Source organism: Metopolophium dirhodum, chromosome 1, assembly GCF_019925205.1.
Source record: "Metopolophium dirhodum isolate CAU chromosome 1, ASM1992520v1, whole genome shotgun sequence".
Taxonomy (NCBI): Eukaryota; Metazoa; Arthropoda; class Insecta; order Hemiptera; family Aphididae; genus Metopolophium; species Metopolophium dirhodum.
Genome location: NC_083560.1, coordinates 140,571,208 through 140,589,561, shown reverse-complemented (window position 1 = coordinate 140,589,561; position 18,354 = coordinate 140,571,208). Strand labels below are relative to the sequence as shown.

At 31.7% G+C, this 18,354-nt stretch overlaps 1 protein-coding gene across 1 annotated transcript; it reads right to left on the bottom strand.

Annotated features, from left to right (window-relative positions):
- Positions 1–13,515: 13,515 nt before the first annotated feature.
- On the bottom strand, positions 13,516–16,783 carry LOC132932854 (uncharacterized). Its single transcript, XM_060999207.1, has 10 exons — positions 16,700–16,783; positions 16,402–16,604; positions 16,022–16,240; positions 15,798–15,884; positions 15,614–15,685; positions 15,409–15,546; positions 14,738–14,860; positions 14,279–14,541; positions 14,016–14,178; positions 13,516–13,661 (listed from the first exon to the last, which is right to left on the bottom strand). The coding sequence occupies exons 2-10, from the start codon at positions 16,475–16,477 to the stop codon at positions 13,516–13,518; spliced, it is 1,287 nt and encodes a 428-aa protein (XP_060855190.1). The 5' UTR covers positions 16,478–16,604; positions 16,700–16,783.
- Positions 16,784–18,354: the final 1,571 nt, after the last annotated feature.

Sequence of the window (18,354 nt, the reverse complement as noted above, 5' to 3'; positions counted from 1 at the left end):
ATTATCTACCTGGCTTTTTCAATTCTTTTGAAATGTTGACCCATGCATTGTCACGTATGTTTTGGTTTCGATATTTGTCCAGATTTTTCTTCCAGAGACAAGGATACTTGCGTACTTCCTCTATTAGCTGTTCTAGTAACATCACTTCAAAAAAATGACGTAATACTCACGAAAATTAATAAAATATAATTTATTTTTATTTTGTATATTTCAAAAAACCGCTGGTTCTATTTGAATTCTGAATTATAACTGCGTGAATAATTATAATCGACTGCTCGTTGCAGGACACTCTATATTAAATTTCCAATATCGGTACTACCATTGAACATGCCTGTCGAAACCAACACGTTGCAAGTCGCGACACATCGCTCAAAAATATAGCCACAAATCAAACACCCGGCGACGCGATTAGTAAAATCAATAGCAAGACATTAGCAGTTTTTATACTAACTAAACTATTGTAATATTAGAATATAACAAATTACATTTAAGGAAAAATAATAAAACATTAAAAACATGTTACAAAAGTAAAAATCAAAAGAAGTAGGATAAAAAAGAGATTTCTGGAACCTCAACCTGCTGGCTCAACCCTATACCTGATGGCTCAACCCGCGAAACCCGTTGCTCAACCCGTATACATCTATACATCTCTGCTCAACCCATGGGTTGAGCAGATCTATCACATACGTACACGACATTCCCCCCGCTACCCCGCTCTTCCTATACCCCCACCATCAATCACGCAATTGTACGATAATCCCCCCGCCGCTCTTCCCTATCAATTAGCCGCGGAAAATAATTTAAAAATTTTTTTGCCGAACCGTATTCGAACTCGAACCGGTCGCTTTCCATACGACAACCACACCGCTGCGCAACTTACTCGCTTATGATTAAAAGGTATATTCTATCTCATTTAACTGGTGTTTACGACAATCGTTTGCATACGTACGAGATGTATAATTTCCCCCCACCACCACAACCACTATACCTTACAAAGGGCCGCCGCGAACGCGCGCGAGCCCGCCAACGCGTTATCATATCTATGTTATCAGTTATCACATCTATAAATACCTACTTACATACGCACTTATGTACAAACACACATACACATACATACATACATATATATATATATATATACATACATACATACATACATATATACATACATACATACACACACGTTATACATCTCAAACAAACACACATTCAAATATATCATAATATAGTCTACATATAATATACATAGGTACTTACATATATCTAAACAATTATACACACATCATTATCACAAACCCCTGAACATATTATTATACAATTTATATACTTATTACTTACATATCAATAAAACGCATCATATAAATATGATATAACCATACACATACAAACTATAATATACTATTAAACATTATACAGTACTCTTCAGTTTTCATTCTGAACTTATATATACATACATACAAACACACATACATACATATACACATACATGCATACATACATACATACATACATATATACGAACATACGTTATGCTCATAATATAATATAAGGTACCTACAACATCACACATTCACACATACCTATATACAAATATTATATACTTATTACTTACATATCAATAAAACGCATAGGTATATTTATTCATATAAATATGATATAACCATACACATACAAACTATAATATAGTATTACACACCATACAGTACTCATCAGTTTTCATTCTGAACTTATATAATAATATTTACAACACACACAAGCTCAACATATATATTATATACCTTATCATACATAGGTACACGCATGCATGCATAGATACATACATTCATATCACATCACATCACACACACACACACACACACACACACACACGCGCGATTCCAGTATTCCATATAGTATACAAACAAGCCGCCCAGTCCTTCGTTATACATGAGAATAAATCTCAAACACACACACACACAGACATAAACTCGTAAAAATATTTATTTTCAAAATATACACGTCGGAATATAGGTACATTCGCTTGCATTCACACATTCCTCTCCCCGACAACATACGGAAATATTAATTATAATATATATATATGTATATATGGTGAATCGTTTAATCGTTTACAGATAATGATGAGTTTCATTCACACATTTCTCTAGCACAACACACTTACACTCATATACCCATAGGATAGTTCATACATATTTAGATACTTACATAGTCGCATATTATATACATACATACACACATTCATCAGGTATCACAAACACCCAAACATATTATAATATATATGTATATACAGTATTCATATATATTTAGTTTATGTACATATATTCACACATACAACATCACAAACACACACACAACCAAACATATTATACAGCTTAGGTACATATCAATATATTAAGACACAAAAGTCATACTAACAAAAAACATAGTCGCAATTACGTAGATGCATTTAAACATTCCAATCCATCCACCCTAGAAAGTATTTTCACCCCCGCCATCCCTCGTCAATTACGACTACAAAATTGTAATTCCTATTAAAATACATAGATCTAACTATTTTATACAGCTCAAAGGATTACTCGACAACATACACAAAATTATATATTTATGACACACAATATTATGAATTTGTGTAACTAGTAGGTATACTGACTAAGGAGAATAGAGGATATCGACTCTAAAGGTTCTTGGACGTCGTCTTTGAGTATATAGTTTGGTCACTAAATGCAAAAATTATAGTATCCTATTTCGACTTCATCGTTTATATACCTACTACATTTATTTTAATGTTTGAAATAATACAACATTTAATCTAATATATTTGAATTAAACACAAATATGCTTATACTTACTTTTCATTTTAATATTTTAATTTTTGTGTAAAATAAAAACAACCGTGATATTTAAAAACAAGTTGTAACAATTATAAATATAATAATATAACATATTTATATGTTTCATAACACTTATGTATATAATACGAACTCTACCTTATGTACGATTAACTGCTGATCGATACATTAATATTAAAACACACACACATAATTGCAAGGGCTATGACCAAAACACACCATGGATTAGTAAAGCAGTTCACTATACACCTCATATCTCAATACACACTACGACTATGTATGACTACGATACAGTCACATATTATAATAGAACATAGCTTAGGAATATTATATTTGCGAGTATTATTATTATTTGTCAGTGCTTAGCTAGCGCATACAACAACTTACATATTATCAATAACCTGACCGACATATATATATATTAATTCATGCATGTACACGGGAAAACACACACACCATTACCAGTCACAGTCACCACCAACGAAACACTCTCGAAAACATATTTTTTCACGCTTACATATGAGAAAACGCATGTGTGCTTGCACATCAACAACTTACATATCACTCAAGTGGCCGATGCGTATATTTTATCAGCACATACGTACAACAGTCATATCACTTGTATAATATTTTTATTTTACCGTGTGCATACACACAGGCATATAACACCACCGCCATATATTATTGTATAAGTTATAATATCGGAAAATTAAGAACTATTAACAATATCTCTCATTTCAGCAGATACTTTATGCGGTTTATTACCTAAATTTAGAAATATACAATAATTAACGTCACATCTGTAGTACCTATCTTACCAACATCTTTATCAATTTAACAATTAAAAATTTTCATATTATTAGTCATTTTCCATACAGGCTCATGCTACAATGTGCATACATGTGGGAACATACATACATTCTTGTTATTGTATGTTTATATACACAATACTATCAGGCTAACCTATCCTGAATAATATTACAGATACTTATATTTTTAATCAATCATACATACATTGAAATATTGTATGAGATTACATTAGACTAAAATCATAGCTTATATATACATACACGGATTATAGGTATATACGAGAAAAAATAAATCTCTTTAACTGTTATTATTGTTATTATTATTCGTCAAGTGTAGTGAGAATTATAATATATATATATATATATATATATTATATATAACAATAAGTAAAAAAAAAAATAATACTAAAAACTATTATCAACCCATCACTTAGTTCTATAGTTACCTACATGAATACGCGATACCTAGTATGATATTATGAAAACCCACATTAAATCATATATACATTATACATATTCGATATTACAAACGCCTAAACATATTTTATAGTTAACATAACTATATATACATATTAACATTCATATATATATAGGTACACATCAATAAGTCATCTACATAATATAGGCATACACATATATTACTTACATAGTAAGCACACACTTGTATACCTATATCCTTACATATTTGATATTCTTATATATTTAAACAGTATTCATACATACATACATACATACATAGACTCGATCATTTCAAATAATAATTCACATAAAATATTTTCGGTATATAATTTATTCAATACCTGGATTCTTTAACATATATTAATTATTATATATTTACATTAGATAGGTACATGAAATATATCACAACGTCGCCGTGGATACTGATGTAACGATATCCAATATACAACAATTAAATGCAATATAATACCTGATCATATATTATAATTTACTCATTTTTTCGTTAAATACGTAGGTAGAATTTATGCAGAAACCTAAAAATATACTCAACAATGTGAATACACATTAAAATGTACTGATTTTGATAAAAAAAAAAAAAAAAAACATTGCTGTCTGTGTGTAAATACAGAAATCTTGCTAAAATAAGTAAAAATATCAAAATTTTAATAAAGCATATTATGGAAACATCACAATATTTTAGTAAAAAATGGGCAAAAATATCATAATTTCATTAAATAATATGTAATATTATAAAAAATATTATAAAAAATATCATACCCATGTCTAGTTTATTACCATCAAAGGCATATTATATACAGTTTAGTTATTAAATGTATCTAAATGCATGACCATCACTATAACGAGTCATTATTACAAGTCTCAACATCCGAAACATATCGTTGCACTATAATATAATAGTTAATACATACATACATGCACACACATACACACGTACATACATTTGCATACATATTTACTTAAACAGCATTCGTGCATACATATAGACGCGATTGATTATTTCAAATAATAATTTATATAAAATACTTTCGATATATACCTATTTTATTTAATACCTGAATTCTTAAACATATATTAATTATTATATATTTACAGTAGATCCATGAAATATATCACAACGTCGCTGTGCATACTAATACTACAATTAAATGTAATATAATACCTACAAAATCATATTTAAATTCCATGGTATTCGATAATGAGAAAGATAATATTATATTATAGTTATTTTCATCACATATTAGCAAAAACAAAATAAAATGTACCTACGTCAAGCTGTGATAATCTTTCACTTATGATATCATATAGTAAACCATATATATTTCAATTATTTTTAACGCATATCTTACACAGATGGCCCAGCAAAATAATAGGAGTTTATTATTATTTATACAGTTATATCTATACTACATGGATGCTTATCACTGATACTTTTCATGTATTAGGTATTCTATATGCTTACTTTGTAAAATAATCATGGAATCGCTTGTATATTACCTTCACATTTACATTTTTATTTACATTTTTTTTTTTTTTTTTTTTTTTTTTTTTTATCTTTTTTTTTTATTCGTCTGTATGAGATACACCTGGTGTTGGTTTATCTTCATAATATTTCTTAATATTTTTAAAGTTAAATGTGCGATAATTTCCACTATTTTGGATGGTTACCGTATTGTTGCTGTGCACTTCTTGCACTTCATAAGGCCCATGATAGATCAAAAACAATTTGTGTGTTTCCCTATCTTCCGCTGATGACAGACGGTGTTCTTTGATCAGAACTTTGTCTCCAACCTTGTATTGGGGAAATTTCTTCTCCTTATCCTTGAAGGCGTTTCTGAGCTCCGATTTTTCTTTAGTACGTTTCATAACTATTTGCACTATGTCAGGCGGTTTTTCCGTCCCATCATATTTAGGAAACGCTACTAATTTAGTCAGTGATAGTTTGGTCTTTTCTCCAAACATTATATAATTTGGTGTGTAGCCAGTGGTGGTATGAGTTGTGTGATTAATCCAATGTTCAATGTTATCCAACCATTTCAACCAGTTTGTGTGCTGCTTGTGACAGTAAGTTCGGAGTAGGCGTCCAATCTCACGGTTGGCCCTTTCTACCGGATTGCTTTCTGGATGGTATGCAGTGGTGTGAATGATTTTAATTTTCAATCCATTCATAATCTTCTCCCATTTGGCACTGGTGAATTGTGTCCCATTGTCTGTCAGTATCTTCTGAAATAGTCCAACGGTAGGTATGTAGTCACTTACAATACGTTTGATGATGGTGTCTGTAGTGGCTCTTTTCAACGGGTATAACTTGATGTATTTTGAAAAAATATCTAGTATTGCCAAGATATATTTGCATCCTCCTTGTCCCCTAGGCAAAGGTCCCATTAGGTCGGCGGATACCATCTGGTGTGGTCCTTTTGGTAGGAGGCTCAAAGTCGGTCCCCTAGCAATAATATTATTAATTTTTGCTTTCTGGCACAAATCACATATTTTAACTATTCGTTTGACCGTATGGTACATGCTCTTGAACTGATGATTTTGATGCAACAGTTTATATGTTTTGTATGTTCCACAATGTCCATAGATTCGGTGCGTTTCCTCTACCAGAGGTTTTACTATGGCTTCCGGTGCCACGATTTGATATTCTCCGGTGTGTGCTTGACGGAATAACACGTTTTGATGTATTATTAGATTGTGATCTGTCCGTTGTGTCATCCGTTGTTTTAACTTCTTGATATGCTCATCTTCTTGCTGTAGCACCTCTAGGTTCTTGAAATGTTCTCTTAATTCCCTGCTGTAATCTAACAGTGCTAGCTTGTTTATCACGATTGTTCTTGTTCTAGTTGTTGTATCGTCGGTTGGTGATTGCGGATACCGGGTTAAGGTGTCGGCCCCTATGTTTTCTTTCCCCGGAATGTGTGATATTTCTAGCTGGAATTCCTGAAGAAAAGTTGCCCACCTGATCAGTCTAGAATTGAGTAGTTTACAAGTATGTAGGAATGTAAGTGCGTGGTGATCTGTCAGTACTTTAGTTTTGTTTCCAAGCAAATAATTCCTGAACTTTTTACACGCAAATACTATTGCGAGTAATTCTAACTCAGTTGTGTTATAATTTCGTTCAGCTGGTTTTAGAGTCCGGCTGGCAAAACTCAGTGTCTGGTGCTGCCCCTCTTCGTTAATTTGATAGAGTTCGGCTCCCAGATGTGTAGTTGATGCATCGGTGTTGAGATGAAATTCTCTATTGAAATCGGGGAATTGAATTATTATGTCCTCGAGGAACTTTTGTTTTATGTTTTCGAAGGCTTGTTGCTGGGTGGCTCCCCATCTCCACTTTGTGTCTTTTTTGGTAAGTTTGCTGAGGTGCCCTGTGTCTTGCGACAGGTCCCTGATGAATTTGCGATAAAAGTTGATAAATCCTATGAAAGCTTGTACCTGCTTTCTGGTCTTAGGAGGTTGGAAGTTTTTGATTGTTTGTATTTTGTCTGGGTCCATGGATATTCCTTTTTCACTAATGATGTGACCTAGAAAAACAACTTGGTTCTTCAAGAACTGCGACTTCTTCCAGTTGATGGTTATGTTGTGTTGGGCGAGTTTCTGAAATATTTGCTCCAGGTGGTGCATATGCTCTTTGAAGCTGGTGGACGTGATGTGTATGTCGTCGACATAAATTGCAGCGAATTGTAGAATTTCTGGTCCTAACACTTGGTCTAGGATCTTTTGGAATTCTGCAACTGAATTAATTAATCCGAATGGTAATACTTTAAATTGGTAATTACGGCCTTTGTGTAAGAACGCAGTAATCTCCCGACACTCTGTTTTTAATGGGCACTGCCAATAACCTGCAGTTAGATCAATTGAACTCAGGTATTTCATTCCCTGAAATTTTATGAGGGTGTCGTCCATGTTGGTTGGACACTCTCGATCTGGTATAATGACAGTATTTATTTTCCTGGCATCTAGGCACAGTCGAATATCTCCATTTTTCTTCTCGATGCACACGATCGGTGATGACCATGGTGACTTTGATTTTTCGATTATTTGTAAGTCTAGCATCCTTTGTATTTCGGCGTCAACCTTAGGTATCCTTGACATTGGTATTGGATATGGTCACTGATAAATTGGGTCCCCTGGTTTGACACGTATCTGACATTGAAATTCAGTGATTTTCCCGGGTTGTTCAGAAAAAATGTGCTCATATTTGTTTATTAATGACGCAAACGTTTGACTTTCTTGATCAGTTAGTGTTATCTGGTCTTCATCTGAATTTTCGTTGATTTCTATGTTGAGAAGATGTTCTTTGATTAGCTTTGGTTCTCGGTTGGCAAATGGTACGGTGACTGGTACATCGTTGACGCTGAATTGTACAGTTTGTTTGTTGAATTTTATTTGTGCCGAATATTTGTCCAATATGTCAGCTCCAATTATTCCTTGTTCGTTGAGGCCTTCGACTTGAATAAAATTAGTCTGTAGATAAACGTTATCTATTTTGCACTCACAAAATATTTGTTTAGACACTTTGCATACTTTTTTCCCTACGGCGTTGCTTATTTGTATTCCCGTGACTGGTAGTTGTGGGATTCTGTGATTTTTCTGCGTGATTACATCAATCACCTCCTTGGTAAGTACGCTTACTGTAGCTCCAGTGTCTACAAGTAATAATATTTCTTCTCCTTCAATCTCGCACTTCAAGTATGGACTTATTGATGCATTTGTAGTACTTAGTGAGTTTATTGCGTGTTTTTCACTATAACTTGGTCCTGCCTGTTGATCTGTATGTATTAATACTTGATTTATTTGTTCAGTTTGTGGTGTGCTATTTTGTTGTGCTTCTCCACGTTTACTGTTGTCATTTGGTCTATATGGTTGGTTATTGTTCCACCGATTGTTGCGCTGCGGTATATTTTTCCAACCATTATTTCGTTGGTTGTTCCAATTATTGCTTTTTTGTTGGTTATTATTACCTCTGTCAGTCGCTGGTTGTTCTGGTTTTTCTTTAGTGTTTTCTTCTTCTCCCAGAATCTTCATGGCAGCTATTATTTTTCTCTCTGGTAATGATACAAGTATCGCTCTTAAGTAGCCAGGATAATGTTTGGCAATGTGCTTTACGATTTCTGGTTCCAACAGTCTTGGTACCTCTAGGTGTCGTAATTTTGTGGCCCAGGTCGCAAAATGTTCTCGGTAATTTGCTGTTACCTGATTTACGTTTAAGCATTGGCTCCAGACTTGAATTTGAATTTCCCTGGACCAGTACTCATCGATAAATGCTCTCTTGAAATCTTCGTAGTTACATAATTGAAACCGCACCGTGGAAAACCAACTATACGCGTTTGATTTTAAACAGTCTCCCACGACAATAATTTTTTCTCCCACATACGTTTGTTTAATCGCGAAATATTCTTCGAGTCGATTTAAGAAATCTCGTGGGTGATGTCATAATCTCATGTCCCGTCCATTTCCGAAAAATTTAGGTCGTGCAATATCTGTGTGATGTAGATTATTATTATTTGTTACACAGTTATGCGCTGGTGGTGGTGATGGTCGTTGTTCCTGACGTTCATATTTTTGTTCAAGTTCACTTAATTTCCTTGACCAATTTTCTTCAATATCTTCTATCTTCCTTACGTAGTCATCTTTGAGGTTTTCAATTTTTTGTAATAATTGATTTACCAAATATTGGCTGTTTCGTTCAACTTCTTCCTTGAACGCGTTAAACGCTTCTTCTGTGACGTTTTTCTTTGGAGCCATGTTCACGATGTAGTTTTTCTTCTATGCAAATCGATGTAGTTTTCTTAATGTCGTGGGTTCGATGTAGAATTGTTTTCTTACTCGAGCACTGCAGTTGGGCGCCAAATGTAATGAAAATTTAAACGCAGGATGTTTTTGGTTGAATTAATTTTGCGTTTATTCTCAAAAACTTATTATTTTTCATACAGACACAATTTTAATAATTTGTTGTACAGTATTTCTTTTGAATTAATTAATTATACTCTTACGAGTGTACAGATAAAATAGTTTAATAAAGGATCACATAAAACATGGGGGGAAAGCGTGAACATAAAACTCACGGTTTTTGGTCGGGTATTCATTAATGACGGGATCAGTAGCACGGTAATATAATTATTACCGGCGTGAACAGCTGGGCGGCTTCAGCAGTGACTTGGCTCGGATGGCAGTATGCTGATGAAAAAACGGCGAACGGTGTTGGACCTTCTACAATCTGTTCCGTTAGTGGTCGTACGTTGGTCGGATGGAACTGGCTGACTCGGCTCGGACGGCGGCGCTCAGTAACGGTGGACACGTAACGACAATATGTATACCTCGCGACTCACTGCGGTGGTGGTGGAGGGTATATGCCGGGACAAACTGTAGAATGTCCGTTCGTGGCGGTATTAAAATACCGTCCGGCTCACTATTCGCTTTTTCTCAGCGGGGAGAATGATGATTATACGGCGGTCGGCGGCCTGTATTTATATAGTACAATGCTTGCCGGTCTCGATTGGAATATCGTGTGACACTTTTCTGTGTTTTGTGATGCAGCTACAGATTTGAAGTGTTCGAGACGATCCATCTTATAGTTTGAAATGCGCTGATTATGAATATGTACTTTTTGTACTTGTAGTTTGTGATTTTCATAAGGAAATCTCAGTTTTTCCCGCGGGCGGCGCGCGTTCGGATTACCGTGCGTCGGCCGGCGCTATCTGTAGTTATGAGCGGCGGTTGCGTTCCGTCGGTGAATCCATGTTTCTAGGCGGCGGTCGATAGTGCACTGGTAATGATGAAAACTAGAGTGCGCCACTTATGAATTGGGCACTTTTTTTTCTCATTACAAAGTATAAGCATATTTGTGTTTAATTCAAATATATTAGATTAAATGTTGTATTATTTCAAACATTAAAATAAATGTAGTAGGTATATAAACGGTGAAGTCGAAATAGGATACTATAATTTTTGCATTTAGTGACCAAACTATGTACTCAAAGACGACGTCCAAGACCCTCAGAGTCGATATCCTCTATTCTCCTTAGTCAGTATACCTACTAGTTACACAAATTCATAATATTGTGTGTCATAAATATATAATTTTGTGTATGTTGTCGAGTAATCCTTTGAGCTGTATAAAATAGTTAGATCTATGTATTTTAATAGGAATTACAATTTTGTAGTCGTAATTAACGAGGGATGGCGGGGGTGAAAATACTTTCTAGGGTGGATGGATTGGAATGTTTAAATGCATCTACGTAATTGCGACTATGTTTTTTGTAAGTATGACTTTTGTGTCTTAATATATTGATATGTACCTAAGCTGTATAATATGTTTGGTTGTGTGTGTGTTTGTGATGTTGTATGTGTGAATATATGTACATAAACTAAATATATATGAATACTGCATATACATATATATTATAATATGTTTGGGTGTTTGTGATACCTGATGAATGTGTGTATGTATGTATATAATATGCGACTATGTAAGTATCTAAATATGTATGAACTATCCTATGGGTATATGAGTGTAAGTGTGTTGTGCTAGAGAAATGTGTGAATAAAACTCATCATCATCTGTAAACGATTAAACGATTCACCATATATACATATATATATATTATAATTAATATTTCCGTATGTTGTCGGGGAGAGGAATGTGTGAATGCAAGCGAATGTACCTATATTCCGACGTGTATATTTTGAAAATAAATATTTTTACGAGTTTATGTCTGTGTGTGTTTGAGATTTATTCTCATGTATAACGAAGGACTGGGCGGCTTGTTTGTATACTATATGGAATACTGGAATCGCGTGTGTGTGTGTGTGTGTGTGTGTGTGTGTGTGTGTGTGTGTGTGTGTGTGTGTGATGTGATGTGATATGAATGTATGTATCTATGCATGCATGCGTGTACCTATGTATGATAAGGTATATAATATATATGTTGAGCTTGTGTGTGTTGTAAATATTATCATATAAGTTCAGAATGAAAACTGATGAGTACTGTATGGTGTGTAATACTATATTATAGTTTGTATGTGTATGGTTATATCATATTTATATGAATAAATATACCTATGCGTTTTATTGATATGTAAGTAATAAGTATATAATATTATGGTATAATATTTGTATATAGGTATGTGTGAATGTGTGATGTTGTAGGTACCTTATATTATATTATGAGCATAACGTATGTTCGTATATATGTATGTATGTATGTGTATGTGGGTATGTATGTATGTATGTATGTATGTATGCATGTATGTGTATGTGTGTATGTATGTATGTGTGTTTGTATGTAAGTGCGTATGTGTGTTTGTATGTATGTATATATAAGTTCAGAATGAAAACTGAAGAGTACTGTATAATGTTTAATAGTATATTATAGTTTGTATGTGTATGGTTATATCATATTTATATGATGCGTTTTATTGATATGTAAGTAATAAGTATATTCCCTAACAACATAAGGAAGTTCTATGGACGTATTTAGGATATTCCTTCAGGAACTAAGGGAACTTCCTAGGCTGAGCCATTCTGAGTCATAAGCTTTAAATGGGACGTCCACAGGCTATTAATTGTAATTACGAATGTCTGCTTCCTAGGGAGTTCCTGAAATGACTTGAATAGGAACTACACCATTATTGGGCCAGTAGGCTTCCAGAATAGGTCTAAAACTTTTATTGTAATAATTTAACTATATTTAATTTAATTATGTATAATATAACTTTAGTTATATAATTATAATTGTAATTAGTACCTAGGTATAGGTACCTATAAACAAAAAATCAATTTTTTAACTAGGCACACAATATATGCCAGTCAGCATTCAATTATAATTTATATATGTTATATTATATATATATAAGTATCATACTTATTATTAGAAGTATATATAATATATAAGTAATGTATTGCTATTAATAGTCAACTACAACTAAAATATTAATGAGCTATGTAGTCTAGTCTGAACTACCAGAATTATAATTTTTTTAATGTTTGATTATTTCAAATTTTTTAATCACTAAATCAATTATAATTATTATAACGATTATATATCTGTGCCATATATAGTTTTTAAAATTGTCCGGGCTTAAAAATGATAACAAGATTATATAATTAGGTTTCATATTATTTATTAAATAACCATTCACCATGTACAATATTGTCAATTTAATTAGTAGGTACCTAATTGAACTCATAATATTTTTATTTTTTTTTTAAATCTTCACTTTAATAAACTTAATATAATATTATGTAAACATAATACACTTCAAATACTTACATCTAATTTGAACAGTTTATTTCTTATAAGAATAAATAATATATATATATAAAAAAATCAATGGCTGTTTAAAATAGGTATAATAAATTCTTATTATACCTAGTTACATTATGTATTTTGATCATTTGAATTGGTGGGTCCATTGTTTTTATGCTGTGTAGTAGTTAAACGGTCAGGTGCATGTTTAAACCAGCTTTGAATAGCCGGTTTGACATCATTCTCAGTGGCTGATTCATAAAAGACTCGGACAACTTCTGTATGTAAACAAAATAAAAAAAGATTAATAAAAATAATTCACACATATATATATGTACATATGCAAATGTAATTTTTATATCTTAGAAGTACAATATTCTATAAAATAAGTTTAGCATACAACATCGTTATAACTTATAAGCAGTAAAAGTTAAATATGTAGGACTGGTTGACAGTATAGGTGCTACTAATGTCTATAGCAATGTATTATAATACTCGAGTAATGAGATTGAGGGAATCTGAAAAATCAGTTTCAGTTGCTGCTATTTGATTAAACAGAGCATATTTTTTACTTAATGTATGGAATGTAATAGGGTTAGTATAATTTATTTTAGATAGATTAATAAGCATACCTAGTAATACTTTAAAATAGTTTGTACTGGCAAAACATGTTTTTTTTCCTTTATGACCAGTAAGTGTAATAAGTTTTGATATTTCATTGGTTAAAAGTTTTATAAGAATGTGGCGTGTAACATCATTAATGCTTGATCCACCATACATTAATAGTTTCTTTTTCTGAAAATTGATTAAATCTTAGCTAATTTTTTTATGAACACATGTTATATGTTATATTATATTGTGCATGAACACTGTTTGCATACAAAATATTATTTACCATAAGACTGTAGTATGCTTTATTGTTTAAAATGTCATTAATATGATGAAATTTTGTTAATTCTTTTAGTGGAAAATTGTCATTGAAGTGTATTTCAAATTCATTAATTTGTGTTGATGTAATATTTTGCAGGCAGTTATCAACTGAACGATCATTATTTGCTAGTAATTTGTCCAACTTGTTTAGTATTGTATTTTGATTCAACAACAGTTTTTGAACCTTTACCTTCACTTCGGCTAGATCTTCAAGAACAGATAAATCATCTGAAAACATGATTTAAAAAAAGTATACTCATTAAAATAATACATTATAATAAAATAATTATTTGAAAATGAGCATCTCAGTAAAAATAGAATCTTACAAATTTCCCCCCTTGGAACACCATTTTTCTTATAAATCTATAATACATGGTTGGACATGCTAAGGTGTTATTATTGTTATAATTTATATTAAACATACGTTTACACTGACTGCTAGTTTCGATCATTTTTTTACTTTTGTTTTTTGATGAAAATGGTTTATTCTTTATTACATCATCAAATTCAAAATTATCATTTCCTTCACTATCCATTATATCAGAACCTACAAAAAAAAAATTTTTTTTTTAAATACATAATAATAGCAGTACCTATATTTAAATAATTAAATACAGATTTCCTATGATAATTTACCCATTGCAATATCTATTAAATAATAGAGATATCATAATTCTGTTTATATATATATATAAGATTCATAGGAACAAGGACTACAAGAACTGAAGCGCTCGGCCGAACAACGGGACAAGCGCCAGTCTCGGCATTATTGCGTTTATCGGTGGAATAACGTATTAGTAGACTCAATGGATATTATTACATTAAGGTAAGTTGATTAAGAGAAGATGGATGGAACAACGAGCTACGTGCAATGTTCAACCAACACGGACAGAAATGGTCCGTAATATTTTAAACGCGTCTATTGTAAAATGCGCTCAGTGGCTCTTGTCCCGTTATTCGGCCGAGCGCTTCAACTACTAAAACTGTATGTCAATGCATACATTCACAAACCCTAATACTATGTAGTATTATATTATAATGCTATATAGATATTATATCAAAAACACTTAAGTCGTAATAGTTATAATAAATTACTTTTTATAGTGGTACGCTGATTAGAAATCTTCTGTATGGATTGTGTTGGAAATAGTGAATCAATTTTACTTAATTCCATGCTTAAATTGGAAAGTAAGCTATCATCTAAATGCTCATCGGTTTTGGTTAAATCTGGAACTGATACATAAATTACTGTTATATTATGCAATGATTATACTACCAAAAATTGTAATAAAAAAATTACTTTTGTTGAGTTCACTTGAATTAGAAATACTACTGAGGTTCAATAAATCTAGGTCGCCAAACATATCTGGTGCTGAAGTAAAATGTGTTTACATAATATATTGTGCAATATTAACTTTAGTTAAAATATATTTGACATATATATTATTATATTTAATAAACATATTAAAGTTTCAATTATTTACATTTTGTCATCATACGTTGAGTTGATGTAGCAGGATTGTCCAATGTTGGTGTTATTTGAGTTTTCATTTTAAATGTACTTGATGATGCTGAAACATAAGAATTTAAGAGTTTCATAGTTATATAATTTCAAATGTTTAACTAATGTAAATATAACAATATATTTATGAGTAGCTATTAGTAATATCATTACTAATTGATAAATACAATATAAAATTATTCATACCAATAGGTTCAGGAGGATTTGGATACTTCAAACGCTTTGAAGATGTCACTTTTACTGGATAATTAAGTTTTGTCGGAGATTCAGAGCTTGAGTCAGAATCATACTTTATTTTTGCCCTCATGCGACGTTGACTTTTGGCATTAATTACATCAGTATCGGTATTTACATCACTGTAGTTTTCTGCAATTTGTAATTTTTTTACAGCCTTTTCAAATACGTCTGCAAAACCGTTCATTTTTTTTTAAAATATTTAAAAAATTTAAAATACAATATATAAAAATATTATTTCACACTGCTTAGTTACGGTCAGAAAAACTGTTGCATTTTTTTTTTTGACCCGCAGACATAAAACATATTAATGTAAAAAAAACAATACTAACCATCAGAGCCATAGATTTTTATGATAGAGTGTAGTGACCATTTACATTTTTCTGGTTGGTAGCCTGGAGAAACCATTTTTGAAACTAATTTGTAGTATTTGTTTTTATTAGTTATACCATCAGGATAAAAGATATCATTATTTTTTTTCCAATTTTTGGAAACAATTTGAAGTCCATCCTCAAATTCTACGATTATAAAATTTCTGAAAACAACGCAATAATACAATTATCATTAATATCCTAAAAAATAATGACAAATTTGTTAATTTGAAAATATAATATTTTTAAAAGTGTGTACCTATGTTGTATATAGGTACATATTTACAGTTAATATACATTGTTGAAATTTTTTTATATTATATGTCTGAATGCATTAGAGGAATTGATGCGAAAGAACCAAATTTTCCGGGTATTGCAAAAAGACAATTTTTATTTTTTATGTTGAATTTCTTATATTGGCCAAAATAGTTCTTCAGAAAGATTTTCTACTATGTAAATATCCAATAAAGAAGATTTGCATGGTATTTCAAACATATTATTTAACCTTAAAAATTTTCTTCCAATTAAGACTTTATTATTATTTTCTTTATGATGAGCAATATTATTTATAATTATAATGTCACCATTGTATAAAGTACAGCAGTAATTTTTAGGATCATTACAAATTAGAGTGAAAGCTTTGCACTTTATACTTGAATACTGTGGATTCTTTGAAGTCAAGAGTAAAGGTCCCTCATAATGTTGTTTTCCGTATGTATAATCTATAGTTGTATCACAATCACAATTCATATTTACAAAACAAGAATTCTTTTCATTTACTCTTCGAACAATTTGCTGCAAAGGCCTGTCATCTTTTCTAATCATTTTTTTAATTTGTTGCATATAATTCTCAAACTGAAATGTAGAAAAGTTATCTAACAAACCATATTTTTTTACATATTTTGTCAAATGGACAAGAGCATGTATATTATGGGAAACATGGTGAATCCCATAGATATCTTTGAACGTTTCTACAAAATGGCCCAATAAACTATTGCAATATTCCAAATACTCAGGTATGTTACAATATTTGCTTGAACACAGCAATCGAATGGCAACATGTAAACATAAAAAATTGTTAAATACATCATTTTTTAAATGATTTTTCAGTATAACAGCACCAATATATAACAAAAACATCCTTAGTTCAGTTGATTTCCATTGCCTAAACATATTTAATGAACGTGGCTTCCTCTGAAACTCTAGTGGTACATAAGGTAAAATATATTTTTTTATATCTGTAGAAATAGCCTCATGTTTTTTAAAAGACAGCCTCACCCGAAGACTACCAGTTAGCCATAAGGTCAATAGCTTTTTGGTGACTCCTAAGCAAATTAAATGTTGGTAGTCAAATGGTACACAAGTCACCAGTCCTAAATTTGGTATTTCAAGTAAGGAAGTTTCACCTGTATGATATTCCTCATCCTCTTGATTTTTAAATTGCTCATCAGTTCTAAAGCTAGCATTATTATTAGGGAAACAAATACGATGTTCAACATATTCCCCTTCAGTCATACATTTTGTGCAACTGGAATAACCTCCATGACCCTTTATACACAGCATAAAGCTTTTTGCTGGGCAATCTACCGAGAAGCCTTTAATCTTGAAACCATATGTTTTCCCATCATAAAATATTCCGTTTATAGTCATATCACAAATTTCATGAATAAAATCTGATAAAAAGTCATTGGAGCTTTCAGGTTTTTTGTTCTTTCCATGATATAAACTGAATACGATAGCTCATTTTTTAATTTATATAAACCAATAACACTTTATTAATATTATTTGTTTTATTCGCTAGTTAATATATTGAACGGCTACGACGCGTACGTTACATAGGTACGGTTTTATTACGACTAATCAACGACCGATCGCCCGTCATCGAAGACCGCTATATCGGACGTATCTTATCTT

What these genes read in the sequence shown, in the direction of transcription:
- LOC132932854 (XM_060999207.1), bottom strand. Translation starts at nt 16,477, where the DNA reads ATGGTTTCTCCAGGCTACCAACCAGAAAAATGTAAATGGTCACTACAC. An exon ending in AACTAGCAGTCAGTGTAAAC is followed by an intron (nt 14,542 to 14,737) that starts GTATGTTTAATA and finishes TCATGTTTTCAG; the next exon opens with ATGATTTATCTGTTCTTGAA. An exon ending in CTATTTTAAAGTATTACTAG is followed by an intron (nt 13,662 to 14,015) that starts GTATGCTTATTA and finishes GTTTACATACAG; the next exon opens with AAGTTGTCCGAGTCTTTTAT.